At 43.4% G+C, this 13,483-nt stretch overlaps 1 protein-coding gene across 2 annotated transcripts in view; it reads right to left on the bottom strand.

The window, feature by feature from the left end:
* The window catches only part of NLN (neurolysin), a 28,704-nt gene extending 15,245 nt beyond the window's left edge, over nt 1–13,459 (bottom strand). Inside the window, exons 1-3 of one of the 2 annotated variants that reach the window (XM_083576105.1) lie at nt 13,244–13,459; nt 7,504–7,760; nt 6,926–7,074 (exon numbers count right to left, since the gene is read on the bottom strand). In XM_083576105.1, the coding sequence (XP_083432231.1) occupies nt 6,926–7,074; nt 7,504–7,760; nt 13,244–13,284 (447 nt within the window). In that variant the 5' untranslated portion in view covers nt 13,285–13,459. Of the gene's footprint in view, nt 1–6,925; nt 7,075–7,503; nt 7,761–13,203 lie in introns of both variants that reach the window. The other variant, XM_083576106.1, reaches the window with a different exon arrangement.
* Nucleotides 13,460–13,483: the final 24 nt, after the last annotated feature.

The following is a 13,483-nucleotide window of genomic DNA, read 5'->3' as shown; positions in this document are numbered from 1 at the left end:
ATTGATCTAATGATGCAGTTATCAGCATTCTACAACACACCAGGAATGTTTTCCCAAAAGTTAACACTATGTACAAACCATTTTTGTCATTCTTTACAACAGAGGTGGCTAACCTGTAGCCCTCTAGATGATGTTGGACGACAGTTTCCATCAACCTTAGTCACCATGACCAGTGGTCAGGGAATGATGGGAAATGTAGTCCAACAACACCTGGAGGGCACCAGGTTAGCTACCCCTGCTGTAGAATGTTCAAAGATCTTGACCAATATATTCAGCAATCCTCCACACACAACAATCCTGAAAGGTATTATCAGTACACTACAAATGGGCAGCAACTTGTGCAAGCCACCTAGCAAGAGGTTGGACATGAATGAGGACTATAGCACAACTTGGGGGGGGCGGAGAACAGGACCCTGTTTAATTCACTCAGTCATGCCTAGTGGTGTGAGCAAAAAATTGCTGCCCCTCTGCTTCACAAGCAAGCACATGGTGTGTGAGAATAAAATGTTAACTAACAGAATACTGTTGGGTAAATATTGATTTTGTTTGAGGAATTCTAGAGCGAAGCATGCCAGCTGCCACACTGGGCTTTTCCACAGGGAGCAAACATTAAGGGGGACGTTTCATGTTACAGCTGGGTCATCACACACTGCTCAGAGATGAAGGCATTTTTGAAGAAGGCAGATACAGACAAATTAGGCTGCCATCTATGCATTCTTACTTGGAACTAAGTGGCAGCGGAGAGGTGGGAAGGAGCAACTTCCAAGCATTTAAATTAACCATCAGGGTGTTTAGGGCCAACCAAGCAGAGAAATGGTTTAAGTTTTCACACACCCCGTGCCTGAAACATCTATCAGGTATCTTCCTGTCTCCAGCTACATTCAAATGTTTGCAAACAAACCATTAGCTTTTCTTTTTCTACATCTCCTAATACAGAGAGCTTGCAACAACACACTTAAGTAATCAGCACTTTGTTGAACAGGGCACATTTCAGAACAGGAAGAGAGGAGAGTATGAATAAACAACTTAATAGAAGGGTTGGAGGATATCCAAGGTAATGGATAAGCCACAATGAGCAGAGATGTTGCTTGTTGGAGAAAATGCACTATGCAAACCCAAAATCACCAGTACAGTGGTACCTCAGGTTAAGAACTTAATTCGTTCTGGAGGTCCGTTCTTAACCTGAAACTGTTCTTAACCTGAGGTACCACTTTAGCTAATGGGGCCTCCTGTCGCTGCTGCACGATTTCTGTTCTTATCCTGAAGCAAAGTTCTTAACCCGAGGTACTATTTCTGGGTTAGAGTCTGTAACCTGAAGCGTCTGTACCCTGAAGCGTCTGCAACCCGAGGTACCACTGTACTTCATTTTGAGTTGTTATTCATAAATTAAATCCGCTGGCCGTAGCAAGTAGTCAGTGCCCAATTCCAGTTGCTATGGAGGGTTCTGAATCATGCAGGGAGCCTCTATGCATAGGGGAGGCTCACTGCTTCCGTCTTTCACCCTCCATGAGTTAGATGGTGGCAGGGGGTGGGGTGAGAGGAGAAGGCAGAGTTTAGCAAATTCTGCTCTCCCTGCTTATGTGCACAATTTGTATGTAGGTGGAATGCACAAAAAGAGCTTTGTGTAAAACATTATTTTTCAACATTTGGAAAAAAGAACACTTTTCTTCTGTTTTATGTCAGCACCCTTTTCTACATCAGGGCTGTATCCAATTAAGTTCTACTCAAGATATCCCCACTGAATTAATGAACCTAAATTAGCAATGTTCATTAATTTCAATGGTTTTACTCGAGTTGGACCTAGCACTGGATAGTACTTCTAGTACATTTTGGAGCTAATCCATGCCACATTATACAACAGCAGTATTCCTTACATTGTCCAGATTTCTTTGGGCATTCAACTAACTTCTGTCCTCTTAACACAGGGCACTTAATTCAGATGGGATTGTGGGCAAATCCAATCACAAGGCAAAGGTGGAAGGAGATAACTACACATACTTCAGGCAAGGGTACATTCCTTTAATCCCTGTTCTTCAGCTGCCGAACAGAGCAACACAAAGTTGTTTCCTAGATAAGGTTATCACTGTTCAAAAACTTTGCCTCAGGCAGGGTCTCAAAAGGCAGGTTTCACTCAGCCTCTCAATCTGTATTCTATTTAGGGTAAGGTGGTCCTCTATGTGGTTTTGACCTACAACTCTCATCACAGTTGATACTGGCCATGCTATCTGGGGCTGATGAGATCTGGAGCCCTATAACACTTGAAGAAACCACAAGCCTCCCACTCTTGCTTTTGTGAATATATATGTGTTTAGCCCTTCTAAATATATGTGTTTAACCCTCCTCTCTAGGCATCTATCTTTTTATAGATGGAGACAGACAAGCCTCCTTGCCACTGGTGCTGCCTCTCCCTATCTGAGTAGCTCTTTATTCCCCGCATCAGTGGATTTCCAACATCCCAAGCTCATTCCGGTTTCCCAGGAGCCCCACCCCCAATTTACATTCAGGCTCGACTTGTGGTCCAGTCCCAGCATCAAGTACTTTTAACCTCATGGATTGATGGTTTGGATGATTGGGTATTATGTTTTAATGACCTTGAAATGCCTCTTAAGAACATATATGTTTATCCAAGCTTTGTGGGACTCCTACACTTTTAATTGTTTTGTATACTGCCCCGTTTTATTTGTTATATATCCTCCATTTTAATCTAGTTTTTAGGAAATGTTGCTGCCGGTGATCTGAAAACCACGGAGATATCTTGATGGGATTAGTCAGATGAGCAGGAAGATGTCTTGGCTCCCACTTGCTGACAAATGTGGACTTGGGTGACCTGTTTTTCCAAAAGCTTTAATGCCCAGATTATTGTGATACAGATGCAAGCGTGTTATTCAAAGGCACAGTAGGCAATACACATACTCAGTGGCACAGATAAAGGCACAGCAGGTGACATGGCTACTCAGCTGAAGAAGCTGATCCAACACCCCCTTCAATCCTATGATAAGGAAACAGGGTGGGCACAATTTAGCATGGCAAGCAATTCCATTTGTTAGCAAGCCATCTAGCACCCCATGTGAAAGGCTGAACCCTCTTCCATCTGTTTGTGCCTCTGTTGGTGTCTCTAGGGCCCGAGTGATGGGGGAGGTGTCCCTGCTTCCCGAGGGGTGAACTGGACAGGTGGAGCAGCCCCCTCTGGAGAGATGAGGCTAGACCCAGCATCTGACAACTCCAGAGGTGAAGGGAGCGGCAGGTAGGCACAGTGGAAGTGTCAGAGGCGGGCTCCAACAACAATGGAGAGGGAGGCAGGGCGTGAGAGTAGGTTGAGGGAAATCCCCCTCCCCACAAACTTGGACCCTCCCTAGGATCCTCAGCATCAGACTGCCGTGAATCAGAAAGCAACCACCCTGTAGCTCTCCTCAGGGTCCTCTGCAAATCAGCCCTCTTCGTTGCTCAGAGGAGTTCAGGGAGCTGGAAGACTCTGATCCAGGGGAGAGGCCCACAGGGCTGGGAGAGAGTGGTCAAGATGCAAAGGATCCTTTTCTCAAAATGTATCTTCTGTACCATGAACAATAAAGAAAAAGATGGTATAAAATGATGCACAGGATCCACAGGAGGACTCTGACCTTGGAGAGGGTCCCAGTGGTTGGGAGTTGGGAGGCTCAGAGCTGGGGGAAGAGGCAAATATGTTGTCAGAGGAATGACACCTCCTCAGTACCATTGGATACCCTGACTTTACCTTACAGCTGACTGATATAGCACCAGACCCATGTCTGGGTGCCACCTGCTGTTAATAAAGAGCCATCCTAATCAGGGGAGGTACTTAAGGATCAATCTGACTGTGGGCCAAGCCCAGCCATCTCCACCTCTGTCTCCAAGGATGTAGAGATGACGGCACCATCACTTAACAGACCCTTCAAAATCAGCCAACCTGAAGGAGTAGGAGCTTGCTTGGCCAGTCCTGAGGCTCAGAAGTTCAGCCATGTGAATGACTGTGCCCACTCCACTCTTCAAAAGGAAAGGCCAAAGGGCATGTCAATTGCTGGGGTGCTGTTCTAGCTTATGCGCAGCCATAGAGCTCTGCTTTGCCTTAGAACCATGTAACCTGTAGACTGCTCTAAAATGGGATGCCATACCGATTTTTGGAATAACTAATAGTTTGAGTTCCAAGTCTGTAAGTGGGAGTCAGGGCACTCACAGCATCTGCTCATGGGTGGGTGGGGGACCAAAACAGAGAGGAACAAAGTCTCTACTGCTGCCACCATGGGAAGAAAAGAAGATAGGGTAGGGTGAGGCTTAAAAAAAAAAAGGTAAAGGACCCCTGGATGGTTAAGTCCAGTCAAACTTGACTACAGAGTGCAGCACTCATCTCGCTTCAGGCTGAGGGAGCCGGCATTTGTCCACAGACAGCTTTCTGGCATGACTAAACGGCTTCTGGTACAATGGAGCACCGTGATGAGTGCCAGAGCGCATGGAAATGCCATTTACCTTCCCGCCGCAATGGTACTTATTTATCTACTTGCACTGGTGTGCTTTCGGACTGGAAAAAGGGGCTTGGGGCAAGTTGCAAAGCAGGACTGGCAAGGGGGTGAGGGATTAGGCAGACGGTGGCAGGTAGGTGAGGTTGGCGAGTAATGCAAGCAGGGGTGGCAGCCCATGGCATTTTAATGTTGTTGGCAGAAGTGATGTGGTAATCCTTTTAGGTCACTGCTTCCTTCAGGATGACCTAGCAATGTAATTGAGTTCAAAATTTCCAGACCAAAATTTCCCATAAAAGAATTTTATTCTGAGAATTGTTTTTTCTAACTCTGAAAATGTTGGAGAATTTTGCCCCCCCCAATTATGCCTCCTCCCTATTCCCCCCACTTGCAAATAAACTGGAGGACTTCAGAAGGCCATTTTCTCCCAGTCCTATACATTAGGTCACAAGATCTACACTGTGGAGGGCAGCAAATGCTGGCAAAGGTCCATCCCTTAGCTTTTTCTACCCATGTTTATCTTGCCCTCTTTTCATATATGTTTCTACCAGCATAATGAAAAAGAAATTTAATAAAACGTTAATGTTAATTCAACAAATAGAAGATGAAGCGTTTAGCCAAAGAGATCACACTAGAGGCTTCCTTCTGCTCATCAGCAAAACAGGAATTAAATTACAGGAAAACCCCTCTAGGCAACGGAATCTCCTACTGAGAATCATCATTTTTAGACAGAGGCATCCTGACTGAGCATTGCTTCTTTTTATAATGAAAACGCTCCAATGAATAGTGTAGAAATTTGTCACAAATGTAATTCAGCTGTCACCAGGAAGAGAAGAAGCAGTTTATGATGGGTTATCCCTCCTGTTCAAACAACAAAATAAAACTGCTGACAGCAAAACATTTTAAAAAGCAATTCAAGGCAAGTAACCAAAAGAGTGGTGGGAATTTTGGTAAGACAAGGGCTCTTCAAGTATAGCATTAGCTCAAACATTATCACAAATAATGGAAAAAATCCTGCTTTATTTTGATTTGAAACAAAAAAGTAAAAATGCTACAATAGGATTAAAATATATGACAATGAAGATAACCAAATTGTGACCCACACAAGTGATCACATTTCACCGTATGGTAAAAGCTGCATCTCCAATAAATAAAGCATTTGCAACACCATTCACAAGCAGCTTTTGTAGACGATAAGCCTAAAAACAGGGTTAGTCTTTACTTTTATCATTGTACACTGCTAACAATAGACACTTAACTGTAACTAGCAAATAACAGATATTATATTAAGGCCTATGCAAATGCCCAGCAGTGGAATTGTATCAACCTATCTTCATATCAGCCTCTTATTCTGTCTACATGTGCCACTTACAGAAGTGACTACTTTGAGATGAAAGTGTATATAAAGTATGGTCTAATCTGAATGTTGTGCAATAAGTTAACATCACCAAAGAAGTGCATTGCTCCTGCGCACGACCAATGTTTTCTAACAAGCAGTAGCATTGCTAAAATCCATTGCTAACTATAGCAAAGCTTTTCTTAATTGACCTAGATTGCAGCTACAAAAGATTTATTTAGGTGCAGAGAAAATGAGTTCCAGTTATCAAACAATGGTGGAGAAATATTCCATGGCCTTCAGTTTCTAGATCAAGTACAGGGCTAAGTGCTGTAAAAATGGCCTAAGCAAAGGTGGGATATTCTGTTCAACATTCTAGTATATCCCTATAGAAAAGTTCTAGCAGCTGATGGGGCCCAATTCTTTTTTGCAAGGTATGTTGGATGCAAAATGCACTTCATAAACTCAGGAACTAAGCCCTGGTGTGTGTGCGTGCGGGGGGAGACATACAATGAACCACATAATTGTAAAGTCAGAAGGGTCCCTATGGGTGATCTAGTCCAAACCCGTTTTGCAGGAATCTCAGCTAAATCTGCCATGACAGCCAGGGGCTGTCCTACTTGGTCTGCTTTTTTCTTTTTTTTTTGTACTGATCTTAATCTGACGAGTTAATGCTGAAATTGTTTTCATTAGATTTGCTTTTATTGTGATTTTCCCCCTTCCTGATTTATTTTGATTTGTGATTTTCTTGTGTGATGTTTGGATGCAAGCCAACGGGTGTTTTATTTTAAGGAAATATTAAACGATCAGAAATATCCAACCATCGAAATGAAAACATATTTAATTGATTACGTTGCAATCCCTTTTTTTTCCACTGCCTGGAGCAGCTGTGTAAACCACAGGTCATTTCTTCTTACTGAATTCTTCTTGAGAAGTGTTAACCATTTCTTCCAGCTTTCTATTGAACCACAGCAGACACAGCTATCTCTCCATTTCTTAAGTAAAAAAAATTAACAGATGCTGGAAAGCACTGAACACATAGGCAGAACTTCATGTAAGACTTGGCATTATAAGGCACCTAGGCAAATGGCTGACAAGTAATCTTCCCCACTTCTTTTACCTGTAAATGGACAACCCTTTGGAATACATCTTCTCTCATGCTCATCTCAACATCAAAGTGAGAAAGCCTCTTATCAGCTTCTGTGCTTGCTGCACGGACATCTTTATCAGGTGAGACATGTTGTGGAAAATCCAGCATGCTTCTTTCCACTAAAAGAAAACCAAATATAAACAACCCCAAAATAAACAAAAGACAGAGGATAACAGCAGTACTCAGTACTAGTCATTTGGAGGAAGAGACCTTCCCACTATGAACAAATTATCTAGAATTTTTTTTTAAAAAAAACCCGTTACTATTTCAAGATTTGTTTGAGCTTTTCGTAGAATGTCAAGCAGAAAAAGTGTTTTCTTGGCTAATTCCATATGCATGCAAAGCCCTAAATGGTCAACTTCCTACCTAGCCTGCACAATTCAAAGTTGTTATAAAATCACATTGCTGAAAATCTAATTCCATACAATATCATGCCCCTGCTGTTATATTTTCCTATAAACACCTGTACTTAGAAATCTGATTTCACAAATTTAGTCTCTCCCCTTCTGGTGCAAACTGAAATTGATACTCAGCCAAGTCACAATTACCTGAATACTCCACTTCTATATCTGCTAAAGCCTGTACAGTGTTCTCATAAGTAACCTCTTCCATATCAAGCATTCCAATGCTGTCGTAGATTTGCTTTGTTTTCTTGATAAGTTCTTCAGTCCTTGTTCTAATTTGCTCTGGCGGTAAATCCCATTTCAAGAAGTTTCGGTCTGATGCACTACAGGATGAGGCCTTGAAGGCTGAAGTAATTTCTGTTCCTAATGTCATTCTGAGTAAAACCCTTGGACCACCTGCCCTGTAAACAGAAGGAGGGGAGAAGCTAAATAGCAAAAGAAGCAATATAGCAAAAAGTCAGTGGGTTAACTGGAAATTACAGGTGCACTTGTGGAGATTAACTATTAAGAAATATAAGGTGAGATGAAAGATTCTGAAGTTTTTTATACATCTGAAATGTTTTGATAAGGACTAGGATTAGAGACATGAAGGCCCAGAAGAAAACTGGGGAAGGGGATAGAAAATTTGAGGTAAATCCATATATAGTGTGGCGAAACCATATGTTCAGATGTAGCTCAACAATGCCAACTAGTGTCTGGGGAGTTCAGACTCCTATGATGAAGATGAATAAACATATTTTTAAAGGCTTTGTCTCCGAATAAACATTTTTGAAATTACAGTAAAGTGGTACCTCAGGTTAAGTACTTAATTCATTCCGGAGGTCCGTACTTAACCTGAAACTGTTCTTAACCTGAAGCACTACTTTAGTTAATGGGGCCTCCCGCTGCCGCCGGAGCATGATTTCTGTTCTCATCCTGAAACAAAGTTCTTAACCTGAAGCACTATTTCTGGGTTAGCGGAGTCTGTAACCTGACGCATCTGTAACCTAAAGCATATGTAACCCGAGGTACCACTGTACTCCTTTTTTTCATTAGAGATAGCTGGATAAAATTGGCTCATTCTTTTGACATGTAGGTGTAGAGTTAAAAAAAGTGGCACTACCCTCTTAGGAATTTTCTGGCTGGCCACAGAGACACTGGAATCAGAGATGCTGCTTTTGATTTATGGTGCTGAAGGAGACTCTTGAGAGTCTCATGGACTGCAAGACGATCAAACCTATCCATTCTTAAGGAAATCAGCCCTGAGTGCTCACTGGAAGGACAGATCCTGAAGCTGAGGCTCCAATACTTTGGCCACCTCATGAGAAGAGAAGACTCCCTGGAAAAGACCCTGATGTTGGGAAAGATTGAGGGCACAAGGAGAAGGGGACAACAGAGGACAAGATGGTTGGACAGTGTCTCGAAGCTACAAGCATGAGTTTGACCAAACTGCGGGAGTCAGTGGAAGACAGGAGTGCCTAGCGGTGCTCTGGTCCATGGAGTCACAAAGAGTCGGATACGACTAAATGACAATGACAACAACAACAACAAGAAGAAGATAGTGCCAAACAATCCATTTTAGGAAAGAGCCAAGCTTAGGTTAGGCCCATTCATTTCAGTGGGTCTATTTTGAGTAAAACTTTGTTTCATATCACCCTGGGGTTCATATATTCTCTCGCACAGAGAAAAAGAGACCTATTCTGCCTGGTAGCAGCCTATAAATTAAAAAATGGGGACTGGTCAGTAAGGCAACCCCCTCCACAGTTTGTCACAATAGTAACACAATAGGAACAATAGTAGTATCAGAAAAAAAGAACTTTAGGAAAACCAAGTGTGTGGGAGGCAGTGTGTGGAGAATAGCCTTTCAGGAGGGAAACTGTCTGACATACAAGGTTTAGGTAATAGCTTGGCAGCAGCTTGAGTATGGAGAAAGTAATTTTTTCTGTTTTCTCTCTTACCCATAATAGTTCTGTTCCCAAGGCTAAATTTGCTTTCTAAGCTTCCAGCAGGCCACTGCCCCCTCATTATTCCAATTTTCTCTAAAAGTACAAGGGATAAATAAACAAAGGAGTTCTCACAATCCCACAATTCATGCTCCAAAACACATTCAAGCTTGCTATTGAGGGGCGGGGTGAAGTTCCAACCACAGATTTCAATTAGACCTTTTTATGGCAACTGTTATCAGGATTTAGGTAACCATGAGAAACCTGACAATGTAAAGTGAAGCTGAAATTTAATCTCAACAACAGACCTCCAGACCCTGGGAACTGAACCACAGCAACACCAGGAAATACAAACGATGGATTAAAACGTCAAAACGTACAAATTACTTATCTCTCCAACAAAGCAGTCCCCTGATAAACAGGAGAAGTGAAAATGAATTTGGCAGCTTGCAAAAAGATGGGCAGGGCAATCCGGTGGGAGCATCATGTAATTGTGATCCTATGTATTCCCAGCGGCAGAGTAGAAAGCAAAACAATACCAGCATAAAGGAAGAAGAAGAATGAAACAATGCCAGCAGCCACTTCACTGCATCCCTGCTAACGCCACCATTACTGCAGTACCCTGTGGAGGGAAGGAACCAGTCAACAGTGGATGAAAGCAGGTGTGCCATAAGATTATCACAGAATCCAGTCTATGCCCCCACCAAGACGCAATCCACCAGCACACAGAATCTACTGTGTGAGAGGCTCCATGGCCTAGAAGGGCAGCAATTGACCCTTGCAGCCACAAACTCCAGGGCTCTATTTAGACAAGGGACGGATGGAATCCCTGGCCAGCAATAAACATCCAGCAAAAAACCCTTTTGCCAGGAACAAAATGGCAACTCTGCCTGTTTTAAGTATTAAAAAAGTATTTTAAAATTATATACTGTCCTTCAACAGGCATTGCTGGTGTGATTTGCATAAAAGGAAAATGCAAAAAGAACAAGAAAGAAGATGGGGGGGGGAGACACAGGTAATAATCAGAAAACGTTAAGACTAAAAGGCAGGAATCACCATATAAATACAATCGGCAGGGATAAAATTAACTCTAAAGACCTGGGAAAACAAGGAGGTATTTGCTTGGCACTGACAGGACAACAAAACAGCTGCCAGGCAGATCTCTCTGGAGACAGCATTCCATAACTGGATGCCATTTCTTCCCCCTGGTCCTGAAGATGTTACCGTTTGGGTAGGCACATGAGGAGATAGGCTGTAAAGGGATTTAAGGGTCAAAACCAGCTTTACCACTACAACAGCACCAGTGTGGTGTGATCATGACAACCAGTCTCACTTAGTATTCTAGGCGCTGCATTCTGAACTAGTTGCCATTTTTCAAAGGCGTCATATAGAGCACATTACAGTCTAACCTGGAGGGTAGCAGAGCACGGAACGTTATGGTTAGACTCTCTCTGTGTCCAGACTTTATCTAGCACACCAATATAAGCTGCTAACAGGCACTTCATGCCACAGAAGCAACCTATGCCCTCAGTGACAAATATGCATCAATGAGAACGTTGAAGTGGCGAGCCTGTTCCTTCAGGCAAAAGGTGACTGTGTCAAGTACAACATGAACTCTCTGTGCAGATAAGCTACCCAACCACAGCACCTCTGTCTCACCTGTATTGAGCATCAGTTTATTACTCCATTCCCCCACCATACCTTATTATCAAGCCCCACCGGAAGTACCGTAACTGCTGAAGGGGCTGTTACAGGAGAACACTGAGCTGTTATCCATTGGCAGAGCCATAGACAAGTTGCAGATCCAAAGCCCTGGTAGGGTGACAAACACCACTGCCTTTGTTCATTATAGGGCCCTAACCATTAAGACATCCAAGCTGAGTAACAATGGCAGGAAGGAGCGCTAACATCAGGAGAACACACACACACACACACCTAATGCAGACAGATTTTATTGAATAACAGCAGTAGTGGGATGAATTCTGACAGGTTCACAGAATCATGGGACTGTCAATCTTGCATGGTCTGTGTACTTCTGAAATATGCCCAAGGGTTAGCTGAGTAGCAAGTGCAGTGTTCCCCATCACTGCATTCCATAAAAAGCCAAAGGAGATCTAGAGTGAGATCACCTGGCATAAATTCACTGTACTGATGTTGTGTTGGGCGTTCAAGGGGAATTTAGGACTGGGCGTAGCTTAGGGATCAGATCACACTCTGTGGCTTTCAATTAAAGAGCAGGAAGAACAGACAGCTATTTTTGGAGGGTGCTCACAGAGTATCTCCATATTAAGAGCTTGAAAAACTTTTTCTGCAGATGTGGTGTTCCTTGGCCATGCAATTAACCACTGCAACTAGTACATGCACATATAAAGGAAAATGAGGACGGTTCTGTTGCTCTCATTTGCTAAACTCATTTGCTACACTCGCTCTCTGACCTTAAGTCTAACCAAGCATTATCCCACAAACATTCAACCAATGATAAAGGCCATTTACTCTCATCTCTAGTACTAGAAAGTAACTTCATAGGGACTGGTGACAGAAGCACTGCTGAAAATATGAAGAACAGCTTCGGGACAACAAGCAGCATCGCATTATTTATGCCTCGTGTAGAGATGAAACTTTACTTACGTCAAACTCAAGACACTCTGTACATATTTAAGTTCTCCTGTAAGATTCACTCATCCGTCTTTCATGTATCAGATATTTAACATGCACTGATTTACTGCCTGATCCTAAGCAGAACTATGTAAATTCAGGTCCACTAATGGATTTAGGCAAGACTAAATTGGCAAAGGAATGGCTGCTGGAATAAAGCAATGATTTCAGAATATGTCACAGAGGCATGCTTATTCAAATGGCATCTAAAACCTGCAATCACCCTCATTAGTAACACAGTGTCTTAGAAATTCTTTTTTTTTAGCCTGTACCTTCATCACTGTAAAATATGTATAGGACCATAGCATATTATATATAGGCAGACTGTTATTATCACTCTAGCTCCTAAAGACAAGAACAATAGCTTTACAGGTTTCTCAATCATATATTAAATATACAAGCATGTCTGTTACAAACACAGCTAAGCACATTTCAATAAATTAACTCCAAAATTCACGAGCAACTTAATGCTTTTGCTAAATGATTACTGAACTGAACCCTTTTGTCACTGTTCTAGATTAAGGTGTGTCAGAAACTGTATTGTATTATTAAGTAAGGGATCTCATGCAGTCAAGGCAGGCACATTTGGGTGCTCTTTAATCCTACTTCTCAAACTGCAATCCAGTGAAAGCATACACCCAATTGGTCCCTTAAAGATTAATCTAAAAATCTAATGCTATTGAAATAATGACATGTGGACTCAATATACATAAGATGTTCCTTGAATGCATCCCACATTAATGCAGGTTGCTGCCTGCAAAGGCTCATATCACAATAAATACATACCCATAGTGTGCCCCCCTTTTTTTCTTTTTGCATGTTCGATAGTTTCCGTCACATTCTGAGTGCCAGACCCTTGCTAAAATCGTGGCACCTAAAGGGGGGAGAGGGTGGCCAATATGTTCAAGAGGGCTGAAGGGGGTGGGGTGGGATCTTCTTTTTCAGGGATGGCAACTCCTAAACCGCAGCGATTCCCTCCTCTGCGTCTATTTGAAACACCCTTAAGAATAAGGTATGGCTTTCTTCCTTGGCATCTGAAGGAAGAAACGGGCGCTGGAAACAGTTCAAGGGAAGGCAATAGGGAGGTTAACCTATAAAGGAGCGATTTTACCAAACGGCTACTCCCACCGCGGAAGGGAGGGCATGGCCGCTTAATGCACTTGTGCCACACAAAAGATATTGCGGCCAGGAGAAAAAAAGACAGCCAGACCCCCTCCCACCAGCGTCCTTCAGATACCACGCGGGGACCCTCCCGCTGCCGCCTTACTCCTTCGCAGGTGAGGCGAGGTCTTTCTTGCACGGGGTACCTGCAGAAGCTTCGGCCCGCGGAGACGCCCAAGGACAGCATGAAGGGAAGGACAGGCGAGGAAAAGCAGCCCCGCTCCCAGCCAAGGACGCCCCCCTCTCTGCTCCCACGCGCCGGCCGCTCCCAGCTCCCTTCGCCGCCTGCCGGGGCGCACGCACAGCTCCCCCCACGTGCGCCTGCAGCCGCCGCCGCCGCTTCGCGCGCTCGCCGCCCAGCCGAGCTGCGCATTCACTTCCGCCGG

Source organism: Podarcis filfolensis (genome assembly GCF_964270895.1).
Source record: "Podarcis filfolensis genome assembly, chromosome: 11".
In the NCBI taxonomy this organism is placed as follows: Eukaryota; Metazoa; Chordata; class Lepidosauria; order Squamata; family Lacertidae; genus Podarcis; species Podarcis filfolensis.
This window is presented reverse-complemented; position numbering and strand designations above follow the sequence as displayed.